Genomic DNA, 14,835 nt, shown 5'->3' on the forward strand with positions numbered 1-14,835 from the left:
TTTGTTCTTGCTGGGTATGCCCAGGATGACCATGTGTGACATGAGGTGAGGAGGTCTTGCTGTAGTTGAAAAGGGCAGGAGGAAGCTCTGCCAGCAGCAGTTACAGTGTTAGTAATTCCCTAGGAGGGTGAGGATAACTGGTTTACCAGATCAGGCCTGAAGTGATGTAGATTAAACAGCACTTCCGTGGTTTGCTCTTTTCCACTACTTTTATGAGAAGAAGCAGGTCATTTCAGCACTTAGATTGTTCCACCTAAATTAGTCTCTCCTCTGCTCATAATTTTAATATTTGTAATTACAAAAATCCCATATTGATGGCATTTTCTGAATTCTTGGCTGACTCTTTTGTTCTGTTTGTTCTTTGCAGAGCCAGCTACTATCGTAAGGGTGGGTGTGCAATGCTGCCTGTGAAATGGATGCCTCCTGAGGCTTTCATGGAAGGGATATTTACATCAAAAACAGACACATGGTGCGCTTCCTTTCCTCCACTGGCCGGTCTGTCCGTGTGGGAACCCCTTTTGTAAACCGTGAATATTTTGTAAAAAACACACGTTCTTGTTCACTTCTCACACACTAAAAAGACAAGCTGGGTCTTTCACAGCCAGCAGTGTTTGAGGAGACAGGGGAGCAGAAAGGTCAGAGGTGGGTGCTGCAGGGCAGGTGAGCGGGCAGGGAAGGGAGAGCAGATGGAAGCAGATGCAAGTGCTGCTCCAGGGAGGAAAGCATCAGTCCCACACTGAGGAAAGCAGCATGGGAGGCTGCAGGCACAATCCATCCTGCCAGTCAGGGAGAAAGGTGTCCTGCGTTGTGGGTTTGCCTTTCTCCTGGCCTACAGCAGCACTTGGAGCTCCTGAGTGGCCAGAGGCAGAGAGGAAAATCAGGAGAGCAGGAGGCAAGAGCTCAGGGGGAAGGGGCTGGTGGCCAGGACACAGCTCCTGAGCAAGCCCCAGCAGGGGGGTGAGGTCCATCCTGGTATAGCTGAGCTCTGCCTGTCTCAGCACCAAGCAGAGGAGTTTCCCATTGCTGCACATCTCTCTACAATTTTAACCTCATTTTTTAATGAGGTTGTGGCTCCCAAGCCATTGACCAGGTGAATGCTTTGGAGGGGGTCCTGTCCCAGCCACTGTCCCCAGGGCTTTGCAGGCCACAGCACCCAGGCCAGGGCTGTGTTTGCTAGGGAGTGTTTTCATTGTGCTCTGAGTGACAGGTGGGGCCTCTGGGCCTCAGAGCATCAGTGGGGATTCACTAGCAGGATATTTCATGTAGGGGTAGCTATTCCAGAGGAAAAGTTTGCCAAAACTTCTCTCTCCAGCAGTGGTCAGAATCTCAGAAAAGAATGACCTGACCGTTCACTTTTGTTACCTCCAGTTGAGCAGTGCTGAGTACAAGGGCAAAGCAACCATGTTTGCCTACCTACATCATAGGCTTCACTTGCCTAGCAATCAACTACTGGTATTTTATATTAAAAGTTTTAAAGTTTACTGTTACAACTGTGCAGCTTATTTATGTCTGAATGCTATAGCACAATTTCCACCAGCTGCCTGATCAAAAGTTGCAAAGTTGCTGATGGTGCTGAACCCAAGGGCACTGCCCACTGGTGATGGTCATTCCAGTATCCCTCACTTTGTTTTCCTTTGCTTCCGTACTCAGGTCCTTTGGCGTATTGCTGTGGGAGATATTCTCTTTGGGATACATGCCCTACCCCAGCAAAAGCAACCAGGAGGTTCTGGAGTTTGTCACCAATGGAGGAAGGATGGATCCACCTAAAAACTGCCCTGGCCCTGTGTATGAGATTATAACTTTGATATATTCATGCAATTAAGTTTCTGTTTCAGATGCTTTTTCTCTACTCAAAAGTTAATGACTTTTAAGATTGACCTAATCATGGCTAATCTGCCTTATTAAACTTTAGTGCCAGTGATTTCTCTATATTTAATTTTTCTGTTGTTTTGGAGAATAATTCAGGGCCCATTTGAGAAGTCCTGGCCACTGCTTTTTTGGTCAAAGATGACACAATATTTCTCTGTCTTTGGTTAGCTGTGAAACTTCAGTGCATCAGACTGTCCACAGGCAGGGAAAACTGGGCTCCTTTATCTCTAGCCCTGCCTACCTTTAGTGTGTTGTCCAAGGAATCCTTGGTGAATCCCAAGGAATCAGGTGAATGAGTAATTTCTCTGAAAGACTGTGGATTTCACCCCACTGGTGGTCACATTCCAGTGGCCACCAGTGCATCAGTTGCCCAGCTCCGGGAAGGCAGAGAACTCTCATTTGTCAGAAGCAAGAATGGTGATGAATGTCTGTGATTCCCAAGCTGCCATGAGTAGTTATCACATCCCACGGGATCTGCTGTTCACCAATGTCTCCTGTTCTGCCCTTCCAGCTACCGCATTATGACCCAGTGTTGGCAGCACCAGCCTGAAGACCGGCCAAACTTTGCCATAATCCTGGAGAGGATTGAGTACTGCACTCAGGTACCGCTGTTCGCATGAGAGGGGTGGAGAGGGTTCTTCTTGAGCAGCTGTCTAGACAAGCCAGGGCTCGAGATGGGGAGGCAGCACTGCCCTACTGCAGTCAGCAGTCCAGGGAGACTGATGTCAGCCTGGGAGCCCTAGCTGGGACATTCACCTCATCAGGTGCTTGATCCTTCTTGTCTTCTGCTGCTGAAAGGCACAGGCTGACAGAGGCTTACACAGCTTTACCTGTGAGCACACCTGTAGCCCTGCTTCTGCTTACAGAGCGCCGATTCCAACAAGCAAAAGAGCAAAGACAGGCCAGCACCTGCCCTTCTTTCACATGCCTCATCCCAGCCACTCCATCCCAGTGCTTACCCTCAAGGCATAGTCAGCACTGAACAGAAATGGTCCCAGCTCAGAGCACCCTTTGCAGGTGGTTTCACCAGCTGTTGGCAATTTTTTTGAATCTGACAGTGCTGGAGTAGGCAGGTAGAGAGATGGCCAGGCTAAAGGAGTGGGGATTCTTAGGCTAGGCAATGGGGAAAAGTTGTGGCTGGCTTTCCAGGCCAAAATCTGATTTATTTGTTTTTTTACTACCAGTTTAGCTTGTGAGAAATAGGGCAGTTTGGAAAATGTTCTCCTGCCTGCATCAGCACAGGCTCCTTGTGTGATCTCACTGTTGTTCACTTCAGTCAGTTTGCTTTCCCTTGCTATTTGGGAAGCTTGATCTGTTGTTTATGTGTGTTTGGATCTTGGGATTGGGAGGCATTTTTTTCTGCTATCTGCAGCTTGCTATGGCATATAGCAATAAGTAAAGGTTGCCAAGATCACTGCATTTTCTCTCGGTTTAATTTTCAAAACTGCTTAAATATCTCAGAACCACGGCCCCTGTGGATTTGGGCTTCAAGGGGGTCTGCCAGTATTGTCTTCACTCTGCATTCCCATTCCTCCCTTCTTGTGTGGAGGCAATACTTACATGGTTCCAACTTTCTCAATATTATCTGAGAGTGTTATGAACTCTGAGATGATAGAGATTCCAAAAAGCATTCCCACAGGAAATTTTGCTGGACATAAAAAATGCTTTTCATTGGTTTTGTGCCTCTGCTGTTCTGTGGTGAGTTTAAGGGTTACTTTCTTTTAAAGAGTGGGATTTTAAGGATATCCTGTTGCATCTCACACCTAACTGCACTTTGTCTACATCCTCTCCTCGTGGAATGTGGGCTCTGGGTGGTGGGACGTGTTGAGATCATAGCATGACAGCTGCTAGACGTGTGGTGGCTGCAGGCTTTGAGAAATTCCCGTTGTTCCCTTCGGCAGGATCCCGATGTCATCAACACCGCCTTGCCGGTAGAATACGGCCCATCGGCCGAGGAGGAGGAGAAGGTGGCGATGCGCCCCGACGATCCAGAAGGAATTCCTCCTCTCTTGGTCTCGACACACCAAGACAGAAAGGATGATAAGCAAACCCTGCCATCTCCACCACCCCTGCCGTCAGCCGTCACTGCTGGAAAATCTCTAGGCAAAGTGGGAGCCTTGGAACAGCCAGCGCCGGGGAAGGTGCAGTCAGCCACAGGGGGGGGACACATCAACATGGCCTATGCCCAGTCCAATCCCCCTTCAGAGCTTCACAAAAGCCGGGGCTCCAGAAACAAGCCCACCAACCTCTGGAATCCAACCTACGGCTCCTGGTTTGCGGAGAAGCAGGCCAGCAAAAACAGTTCTCTGCTGGAGAAGGAGAGGCCCGAGAGGGAGAATCTGGGACAGGAAGGAAACTGTACTGTGGGGCCCAACATTGTGACTGGCAGGCTGCCAGGCTCCTCCCTGCTCTTAGAGCCATCTTCCCTAACCGCAAGCGTTAAAGAAGTGCCTCTCTTTAGGCTCCGCCACTTCCCCTGTGGGAATGTCAACTACGGATACCAGCAGCAGGGCTTACCCTTGGAAAGCTCCACACCACCTTGCGCTAGCAGTTACGAGGACCCTGTCCTTAGAAACAAGAGCCACATAACCCAGCAGGGGCCCTGAGAGCCCTCGACCCTCTCTTGACTTTTCCCCCCCGTGGCCCCTGAGCCTTGAAGAGATGTCCTGTTACCCAGCACACCACGAGCAAGGCATCGGACAGCATCACCTCCTGTTTTGTGCAAACTTGCTCCAAAAGTGCCACCCTTGACGCTGTAATTTCTACTAACCCGAGTGGCTTCAAACCAGCGGAGCCCCAGCAGAGTCAAAGGAACGAGGGGGAGGGAGGATGCAGGGAACTGTTGTCAACTGCAAGGCCCAGCTGCTGTTGCATCAACTCATCCGCATGGTTGTCGTCATGCCCTTCCTGTGAGCTTTTCCCAGTCGTGCGTCCTCTGCTTCCGTGTCAAGCCGCGGCTCACTGCCATGAGTGTTTCATGTCTGGGCTTTTCCGTGCCAAACTTGTCGTTGCTGTGGAAGACCTGGAGGTCTCCTGGTGCTGGCAGAGCTTGTAGTGGGTTTGGGAAGAGCATCCTCTGTCCAAACCAGAAAAAAAAAAAAAAAAAAAAAGAAAAAACGACAGCGCTGAATGGTGACGCAATGGCACGTTCTCGAGTCTTGGTCCAGCTGCAATCCAGTCTTCGAAAGTCCTTGAATGCACAGTGTTGTGGGGGTGCTGGCAGGGCAATGGAAAAATCCTGGTCACACTGCATCACTTGAAGGGGAGGGGAGAGGAAGCAAAGGATGGGTGTAGATGCTACGAGGCATTCAGGGGGCAGGCATTGTTTTTGGCTGGGGTTTTCTTTGGTTTGTTTTTGTTCACCTATGCTTAAGCACCAGAACCCAGTAAAGCCCTTTAAAATTGCTTCTGTCCTACAAAAGTAGGGATGCCCTTCATCAGGAACGTGGAAGTGTCAAGTGGAATCAAGGTGAAACTTTAATGGACCATGGTCATGAGAAAGACTTTCACCGTGCCCTGAAAAGGGACAGCCACCTGCATACCTCGAAGGTTTGAAATAGCCTTTGACATACACTGTATGAACAACACCATAAAGACAGAAGACTACATCGTGCCACTGTCTGGAAGCCAGATACTGTCTGTACTGAAGGGTTTAGAGCCCTTTTTCCTTTGGCAAAATACGTGTATGATAGTGGTTTAAGGACAAACACTCCATTGACTCACTTTGTACACCCCGTGCATGAAAAATATTCCAGTTAAGTGTATTGTCAAAACATAGATGTAGGATATAATTCATGTGTAAAGATGTGCATTAGTAACTTCAGCTTGGGGTTTGGAGGAGCTGTTTTAGCATGATTGCTGTCCAAAAAAGGGGTGCTTATTTCCATAGAAATGGGAGTACTGGAGCATCAGCAAAGGAGTGGGAAGGTGTTCTTCAGTCTGAGACTCTTCATTTCAGTGAAGTAACCCTGAGTCTGGCCCTGGATCCAAACATTGAGGTAAGCTTCCTGTCTTCATCAGGGAACAAACCAGAATCCCTATACATCCTAAACTTCGGGATGGGCAGATGGAAATTGGAGGACTTGGCTTGGGCTAACCCCCTTGTAAAGAACACATCACAGGGGGAGCACTAGTGTGCTCTCCTAATCTGCCTTTCTGATGCCTCTGATACACAGAATTAAATCCTTTTTTTAGTCCAAAGCCAAAAGCAGATGTGGTGACTGGTTACAGGCTGTGCTCGTGTGTTGGGTGAGGGGCTGCTCTGAATTTCGTGTTCATCTGCTAGAGATCCATCCCACTGCTGCTGCACGGGTTAGGGGGGATAACAAGGGTCATGCTTACAGGCTTCTTTAGGCTGAGCTAAGAGGGTATTTGTCATCTCCCAGGTTATTAGGCTCACAGCTCTTGCTGTGAAATAGCCACTGGGGAGGGATTCTATCTAGCTTAGGATTGTGTTAGTGTCACACCAGTCTCTCTCTCTAGCTCAGTAAACTCAGTGGGCTAGTTTCTCGAGTCTCGGGAAAGCTGATTAATTCAGGAGGCAAGCACCATCTGAACAATTTATTACACTAGTACATTATTCACATATAATAGCAATTTTCATTTAGGTATTCCAGCTTTCTCATTTTCAGAAGAGCTGAAGCTCCTTATTGTTTTCTTTAGCCTTTCTTTGGAAAGGAGCACACTCTGAGTTTTTGCTGCCTTGCAAAGTTACTGAGGGCAGAAGCTGACCTGTTTACTGATGAGTGTTTTCAAAAGAATGCACAAGAACAAAAAGTTGCTAAGTTAATGATCTTTGACTAGCTGAAATTAATTCTTGGATCTGGGGCAGCAGCTTCGATGCTGCACAAATGCAGATAAGCTGCCAGGTTATGATGTTAAAGGCAGAATTTCTAAAGAAACTTAAAAAGCACAAGCAGCAAGAGATTATTTTAAGTCAGTAGGTGTGAAAGGCAGGCTCTCCCAGCCATGATGAGAGTGTAGTTGCTGCTTTGAGGTTCTGCTGTGCAGTTATTTTATCATAGAATTTCCTACAGAATGGGAGTTGTAAAAAAACGAAGGAGCTAAACACAGTCCTGCTTCTTACCTATAGAATATGTAAAGAGATAATTCTGATCAGGGGAAATGGTGAATTACTACTGGAATTCTCCAGTCTGCTGAATACAGTGCATTGAGCAAATATTGTTCAGCATTGGCAGCTGCTTTTAAGTGAGCTTCCCTTTAGTGTCTCCAGTGCAAAATGCTTTTTTGTGGGTTCTTAAGTGGTTTGGATTTTCTTGGTTGGTTGGGGTTGGAGTTTTGGGGTTTGTTTCTATTACTGTTTTTTGGTTTGGGTTTTTTTTTTTTTTAATCCCTCTCTCTTAACTCTTTGAATTCAGAAATCCAGTTTGGTCTTATTTTTAATGTTAAAACCATACCATTTCTGAGCTCTTCCACAGCAAGCATTTAGTTTGGTATCTCTAGTGTGCTGTCCAAGCACAGTACCCCAGGTTGCAAACACTGTTCTGTAAATATTGGTGGTAATCAAATCTCCTCATTTAGAAACAGGAGCTGGAGCATTTGCCTGTCCTCTTTCTTAGAAAACAAATACTGCCATTAATTGCTTGGACCAAAGGGTGCTCTGTTGATTGTATTCAGGCTGCAGTTGCCATGAGCATGAACCAGAAATTTTAATTTCTGTGTCTAGGATGATTCACCTGTTCAGTACTCAGAGCTGCAGGGACCAGAAGGGATTTAAGTCACCATGGGCTCACTAGACCAAAGCACTCTGTAAATCCTAAATTCCTCTATCAAACCCTTCCATGCTAGGAGAAAAACAAATTCAAGTTTTTTTAACCCTCTTACCCATTTTTGTCAGTGACTTATTTTTTAAATTATAGGTTTTTGACACATTGTATATTTTTAAGGAACTTGTTTTAAGACCGTTAATCTTTTGTGTTGGCAATAATGATGTTCTGATTTATGTCTTCCTCATTCTACAGTGGAAAAGCGGGAAGCAGCATGATCTACAGGATGTGAAGCACAACCGGGGAAAAACCCTGTGCTTATGCTCTGGAAATGGCTCATTTCCATGTGGATGTTACCTGGTTTCCTATAGAAGATAAGTAGGTTTCTGGTTCCGTGAGCTGCTGGAGGTAATTAGGTTGGGATGCCTGTCTCTCTACCTTTCCAGTTGTCCCATCATCTTCCCTTTGTGCCACTGAACCTTGTTTCCCCACCACGTGCCTGGGAATGAAGCAGGGCAGGAGCGAGGGTGGTTCTGCTCCCCCGAGGCAGTGAGGGGTGGGAGAGGGGCTTGGCCCCAGCGAGAGGAGGTGCAGGACCACAGGAGGGAAGCCCCAGGGCTGCGTGAGTTTGGCCACGTCGGTCTCGGACAGCGGTGCCGGACCGCGGCTGCTCCGGCTGCCCTGCACGGGGAGCGGCCCAGCACGGCACACCAGGGCTGGAACAGGGAATGGCAGGTGCCACTCTGCATGTCTGCTCCTGGTACTGCGCCTGGCTGCTGGGGGATGAGAACCTTGACGTGGGAATTGCATAAAACAGCCTTCCACAGCAGCAAAGACATCGCTGTTCGTCTGTCCCAGAGTTAAACCCATCGCAGGGAAACGTCCCAAGTGTCCGCTCCTGGCTTCTTTTAGTACCGAGCTTCATTATAGGAGTGTCTGTCTCATGTACAGCCGTTTATGCAACATTGTTTATAAAGGAAGGGCCTGTGCACTTCAGGGATACTATGAAGAAAAATACTAATATATGGTCATTGAGTATTTTGTATTGAATAGTGTATTTGTATTGTAAACAAGTGTAGTGAATCACAAGGCATGAAGACAAATAAAGTGACAGTAGCTGGATTTCTCCGTGTTGGGCTGTGCAATGATTGGATCGATGTCCAGATGTCTCTGGACATCCATTTTTATTTGCCAAAGTTGCAGAAGTATTAGGGTGATGAACACCCTAAGGAGTAGGTTTGGTGGTACCCTTAGGTACCTTTTGGGCTCGCAGCAGCTGTTCCAGACCTCTTTGCATTGCAGACGCTACACACCAAGTTTCTTACAGGGGAAGGTGCCCTTCCCTCTGTCACCAGGAAGGCTGACTTTTACCCACAGCAAACTGGCCAGTACCAAAACAGAACAAAGGATATGGCTGAAGATTGCATTTGGGTATTTTCATAATTGTATGTATCTTAGACAGCCTTTGAGTCTGGACTGAGGGCAGGTCTACCTTTAAGATGTATTTTAATTCATTTTCAGCATTAAAAATGACACTATTGAATCTTGTGACAATTCTAGGAAGAGATAGCTTCTGCCCTGAAACCCTCACTTTTTATCCCATCCCATATCACTCCTATGGCCCAGGCAGCTGCATTCTCATTCAATGCTCCTTGAACTTAAGACTGACTTACTATATATAAACTTTCTCCTTCATGTGCTCATTCTACAGCAGGATAGCTATACAGCTCTGGTTTGGTTAACAAGATTTTCCAGTAGGAACCTCTCCCCTCCCTCGTTTTCTTCCCTGTCTTAACTAAAAAAGGAGCTCTCCTGTGCTCTTCCAGGAGCAGGGCTGGTCAGCAGCCAGCCACCACAGCCTGGTTTGGATCTGGCACTGGCTGGAAATCTTTGCTGTAATTACCTTTTTTCCAGAGTTCTCAGTCTGCAGCCAGGCAGGGAAAAGGATGCAGGTGGGTACTCTGCTATGGCTGTCATGAACAGTTTCAGTTTCCACCTGGTCCTTGACAAAGCTTCTGCAAACTCTGAACTCTGAACCAGCCATGACAGAAAAGGTGGATTTGCCACCTCTCACGGGTGACAGAGTTGTCAGAGGAACTAGGCTGTGCCCTGCAGCTCTGCAGAGCCAGCCTTGGACCCGTGTGCAGCACTCTGAAGGCGCAGGCTCCCTGCCCAGAAAACCATTCCTGTCACCATCTGCAGAACAGCCACTGAGTCCAGCTCAGCTGAGCTCCCTAGAAATTAATTCCCCATCCTCGGACACCTCAAGAAAATTCTCATCCCCCTCTCACATGCACCTGTTGTCTCTCCTTTCCAGCCAGTGTTCAAGAAAACTTGAAAGATTTAATTGCTAAGAGCACTGAGGGACATAATCAGGACCTGAGACATGCTGTGGAACAAGGACTGGCCTCAGAGTCTGCGCAGAGAGCACAGAATTGCTAGGGACCATCTGTTTATTTATTTATAAACGACACATAATGTTTTATTTATGTAGTGTCTTGGGACTTTGAGGATCATTTGGCTTTTTTTCTAACCAGTCAGGGGCTGTGGTAGTACAGTCCCCTGCACAGCACCTAATTTCAAACTTCACTGCCACTTATTTTCAGAATTTTCTTTATGACACAGTGTCCTCCAGCAAGAGTTGGAGTAAAGGATTATGGCAACTTACCTTGGATTTAGGGAAGCACAAATCCCTTCCCCTCATCACCTTGAAGAGAGCCATCAGTAATCCTTTCTGGAATGGACTGATTTATTTCTGTTTCAGACAGCATAATTTTACAGTGCTTCTTGCTTCCTGGCAGAAGATTCTGAGTGCTACCAAAACACTCCATCCTGATAACAGTGAGACTTGCTCCTCTAAGCTACAGTGCTCCAGCCAATTACAGCCAGAGCTTCCAGGAGAGATGTGCTGCTGCCTGAAGCTGAAATGGAAGGCAGAGCACAACACACCAGTGCCAGATGGTATCTGTGCCCTCTCCTGCACCCACCAGGCAGCTTCAGTGAGGCCCAGACCCTGCGTGGAGCTACAGAGCTGTGCAAGGCACAGCCTGACAGCCCTGCAGGAAAAACCAGCTCCCACTGAATCATCTGAGCAAGGCAGACCACACACAAATGCTGAGACTCCCACAAGCTGCCCCAGCTTGCTGCCTCACCCACACGCTTGTTCCCACACCTACCTGCTGGAGAACTCCAGCTACCCCTCAGATAAAGCAGTTCCAGCATTCCATCTGGTCAGGCAGGAAAAAGAGCATTCCTGGTAACGAGTGTCTCCTCACAGAAACTCCCCTGCTCGCCCAGGAGCACCGGGCTGTGACAGAAAGTGCTGTGCAAAGGCTTTGTTTGGAGCTGGCAGCTCTGTGCTGAACAGCCAGGAGAGAGAAAACCCTCTGGTTCACAGCTGGAGGATGCAGACTGAACTCCCTGCACTTAATTTGTACAGAAGAACAGAAGGAAGAAAGGTACATTCTGTAAAGACCCAATGAAAATTCTTTTTGCTCTACTATTTAACAGGGTTTCATTTTATTAATATCAGCAGGAAACAGATATTAGACAAAGTAAAGTTCAGTACGTCACTGAATATCTGCATCTCTAAATATAAAGCATTACTTTGTTTTTTACATTCAAAATTTACAGCTTTTATATTCAATTAAAAATTCCCATGAGTTAGAATACAATAAGCATTATTTTAAATACAGATCAGGAAAAATAACTACAGCAACATTTAAAAGGTTACAGCAGCAGGATTCTGTCTAAAAATAGATTTAAAGTATCACTTCTTCAAGTAGGCAAGAGCAAGCAAATAATTTAAGAGTAAAATGACTGTTTTGGAACACAAACCCATCCAGTTAAGATAATGTTTACATATGCTGAGCAATTAAAATACATTCTATGTTTAAAACATGGACAAAAGATTAGCAGTTCTAAAAGGCTGATACACAAATGATGTCACATAAAGGCCCATTACAGTGCTGTACCTCAAATTATCCTTAAGTCATCATAAGATCTCACAAAAAATTTATACTGGAAACTGCCCCAAAGCAAACAAAAAGTAACAGTGTCACAAACTAATCAAATAATGGCAACAGCTTGCTTGAAAACCCTGTATCTGTTCCATACCATTGGCAGGAATTACCTTGCTGTTTTTATACAGACTTAATATTTATGGTAAGGGAATTATGTATTCCACTCTGGGTTTACTTGCATTTTACAACTGTGATACTCATTGCCTGCAGCACCCCAAACAAAAAAATAGTCTCTAAAAAGGAGGGTAAGCTCCCCAGGAGAGTGCAAAGTGCATTATTTTAAAGAGTGCATCTTGTATGTAGCTCCTTCTACAAATGCAGAACAAAAAGTGCTTGTTACTGTACAGACTGACATGCAGCATATTTGTGCTTTTTAAAGGCTTCTTATTTAATTGCTGCTCTTCACGAGGAGAGGGGCAAATCCTTGTGTTTATCAGCCCTTTTGTATTATGGAGAGGAGGAGGAGAGGAGGGGGAAAGAGGAAGAGAGATCTGAACAGTAAAATGCAAAAATACTCCACAACCCTTTGGAAAAGGGCGGAGAGGTTTGGCTTTTATTTTTTTTCCTTTCTTATTGCTAGCAGCTGGTATTGGAGTTGACAAAGTGCCCAGGAACCAGGCTAATGTCACCCATCAACCACCTCCACTGTCAAAAGCAGGCAATGCACAAACATTTCCAGTTCATTACTACATGGAGAAAAACCCTCTGAATACTGCATGAACCACACAGGAACTTCAGAGAATGCTGCAGACACCCTGTTCTCCAACTGGAATGGTTTTCAAATGATGCAGCATCTTAAACCCAAGATGCTTTGATAACCTTCCAGGCAAGGGTCATTAAAGTAAGAGAAACTCAACAGTGGTTTTACTTCTTAATGTGACTGAACACTTTTTTATCTCTCTATTTTATACATATATATATTTATATAAAATATATATATATTATATACACGCACATACATATATACTTCTATATGTAAAACGCAAACGCAGATTTAGAGGTTCCAAAATAAGTTTGCATTCTAGGCGGGGTTTCTTTGTGCTTTAAAATACCCCCTCCCCACCGTGCGGGCTCAGCAGATGTCATCCACCAGCTTGGCCCCGTTGATGCCACGGTAGGTGACCCTGCTGGGGCGCACCAGGACGCCGTGGCTCGGCCTGCAGCTGAAGTAGCGCTTCTCCCCCACGGAGCCGTCGTTCTTCCCCTTGGCACTGCGCAGCTCCAGCCCCAGCCAGATGCCCGGGGCGAAGTCTGTGGGGCCGATGTACCTGATGGTGCCCATCTCATTGGAGCTGGTCAGGAGCACCTGGGAGCCCTCGTGCAGCTTCACGGGCCCCTCGGAGGGAGCTGCCGCGCTGCCGCTCCAGCTGCGCCGCAGCACGGAGCTCTTGGATCTAGGAGAAAGGAAAGGGAACAAAAAAAAGTCTTTTTTTTTTGTTATAAAACATCCAGGGAGAATCTGTAATTCAAGGAAGTGCATGGGGGAAAAAACACACCCTCAAATCCCTTTTTAGAAAAACTGGGTTCGATCTCATGTAACTAACAAACCATGAAATAACAGTGACAGGCCGCTACGCTCGGCAGTCTGAAGTATTGGAAAAGCAATTTCCTTCACCCGATGCCAGGATCTACAGTATTTACAGCAGGTGATAGTATTGGTAAATTAAGCCATACAAAACATTTTATTTGGGGCTTAAAACAGTTTAACCGAAACAACTTTTAACATACAACTGTCAGTCAGGATCACCAGAACAACGTGAAGTCCTTTACCAAGAGCCTCTGAACTTCACCCAGCTGTGTGAAAATACAAGAATTTGGAGAATATGATTGGAAAACAACTTTAATGCCAAGCTGAATTCTAGGACTGTACTCCTGGATGCTCATGGAAAACCAGTGTACTACTGGTTCATTTTGGAAAAAAAAACAAAGAACATGTAAAGGTCTAGATATCCTATGTGCATGAAGGGGTTTTTTTGAGCAAAGCCAACAGCCAGCTCACTCAAGCATTTGAACCTTGTAACACTCACCTAACAAAGGCATTTCTTCTGTTTATCTCCTTTTGTGAAGATGCAGAAGTGCTGCTTAGACTGCGTCTAAAACCTGAGTGGAAAGATTAATAAGCTGTCTAGGACTTCTCAAGGAAAAAAAAAACAAACACCTTTATGAACACATATTCGTGTTGGTTTTTTTATACTGCTTCCACTACATTTGCTGCACATTCTCCGCTCTAATTTGGAAATTAAATTATTAAATTTATCATGAACATATATGCCTATAATATGTTTGGCTTCTCAGAGGAACAGAAATTAAATTAAACAAACCAAACAAGGTTTGAAGGTCTTTTCATGAGAAGCTAAAGTAGAGGAAAAGGAAACCAACTACTTCAAGTACCTCACACAAGTTTCAGTAATTTCATAGGGACGTCCCCCTAGTGACCCCTTCATCAATCTCAATTTGTATTAAGGAGCAGGTTCTATTTCCCTTTCCCTCTGATTAGAATGCAATATTAGCAGTAAGGGAAGATTGCCAACAATCATAACTGACAATTCTTTCTGCCAGTAGAGTGTTAAGAACAATACAGTACTCCACAGTTCCTTCTGCAGGCTAGATTTTTAGGAAGGGAGCAACCAGACTACTGGCTGGCATTTGGGGGCCCTGAAAATCTCTTGTGCTTGTGGATAAGTTGGCTTTGTGCAGATGGTTCAGGCTGCAGAGCAGGGCCTGCCTCACTCAAATCCCAATGTCTCCCACTCCTACCTGGAAAAGTGTGAGTTACTTTACTCCATGAAGTCTCTGTGAGAGAATCCAGAGAACCAGTCAGTCTGAAAAGCAGTAACACAATAAAGAGGTCATTTCAACTCAGCTCTGAACAAACCTACTGGCTTCTTGTCAAATATTGATGAGGTTTTGATTCTTTCCTTCTCCATCTGCCCCCAAGAGACACCAGCATTCCTGCTGCACTCAGGCTGCTCTGCAAGAAGCGCCTGAAGAAAGAGTATTTGAGTTTCTTGCCTCTCACTCATTGAGACAGCAGGTATGATTCTGAGGCAGGTTCCTAAGAGTCTGCCTGAGCTGGCTTATTCAGAGAAATAAAAGCAAGAACATGTCTGGCAGAGTAACTAAATACAGGAGGAAAGAGTAAAGCACTGCTTGGATGCTCTTCCTGGAACCTAAGGAAGAGACTACAAAGCAAGTGGTGCATGCTTTGGATCCTCTGT

General features: G+C 45.9%; 2 protein-coding genes across 8 annotated transcripts in view; one reads left to right on the forward strand and one right to left on the reverse strand.

Moving 5' to 3' along the window:
• The window catches only part of ALK (ALK receptor tyrosine kinase), a 305,573-nt gene extending 296,856 nt beyond the window's left edge, over positions 1-8,717 (forward strand). For all 5 annotated transcript variants that reach the window (XM_064415113.1, XM_064415114.1, XM_064415115.1 and 2 more), the window contains 5 exons: positions 368-469; positions 1,651-1,785; positions 2,381-2,471; positions 3,771-5,867; positions 7,851-8,717. In XM_064415113.1, coding sequence (XP_064271183.1) covers positions 368-469; positions 1,651-1,785; positions 2,381-2,471; positions 3,771-4,475 — 1,033 coding nt within the window. In that variant the 3' untranslated portion in view covers positions 4,476-5,867; positions 7,851-8,717. The remainder of the gene's footprint in view (positions 1-367; positions 470-1,650; positions 1,786-2,380; positions 2,472-3,770; positions 5,868-7,850) is intronic.
• Positions 8,718-11,097: 2,380 nt separating this feature from the next.
• CLIP4 (CAP-Gly domain containing linker protein family member 4) overlaps positions 11,098-14,835 on the reverse strand; it is a 31,524-nt gene continuing 27,786 nt past the window's right edge. For all 3 annotated transcript variants that reach the window (XM_064415127.1, XM_064415128.1, XM_064415126.1), the window contains 3 exons: positions 14,375-14,439; positions 13,645-13,717; positions 11,098-13,011 (listed from right to left, as the gene is read on the reverse strand). In XM_064415127.1, the coding sequence (XP_064271197.1) occupies positions 12,690-13,011; positions 13,645-13,717; positions 14,375-14,439 (460 nt within the window). In that variant the 3' untranslated portion in view covers positions 11,098-12,689. The remainder of the gene's footprint in view (positions 13,012-13,644; positions 13,718-14,374; positions 14,440-14,835) is intronic.

The sequence above is a fragment of the Passer domesticus genome, chromosome 3 (genome assembly GCF_036417665.1).
Source record: "Passer domesticus isolate bPasDom1 chromosome 3, bPasDom1.hap1, whole genome shotgun sequence".
Lineage (NCBI taxonomy): Eukaryota > Metazoa > Chordata > Aves > Passeriformes > Passeridae > Passer > Passer domesticus.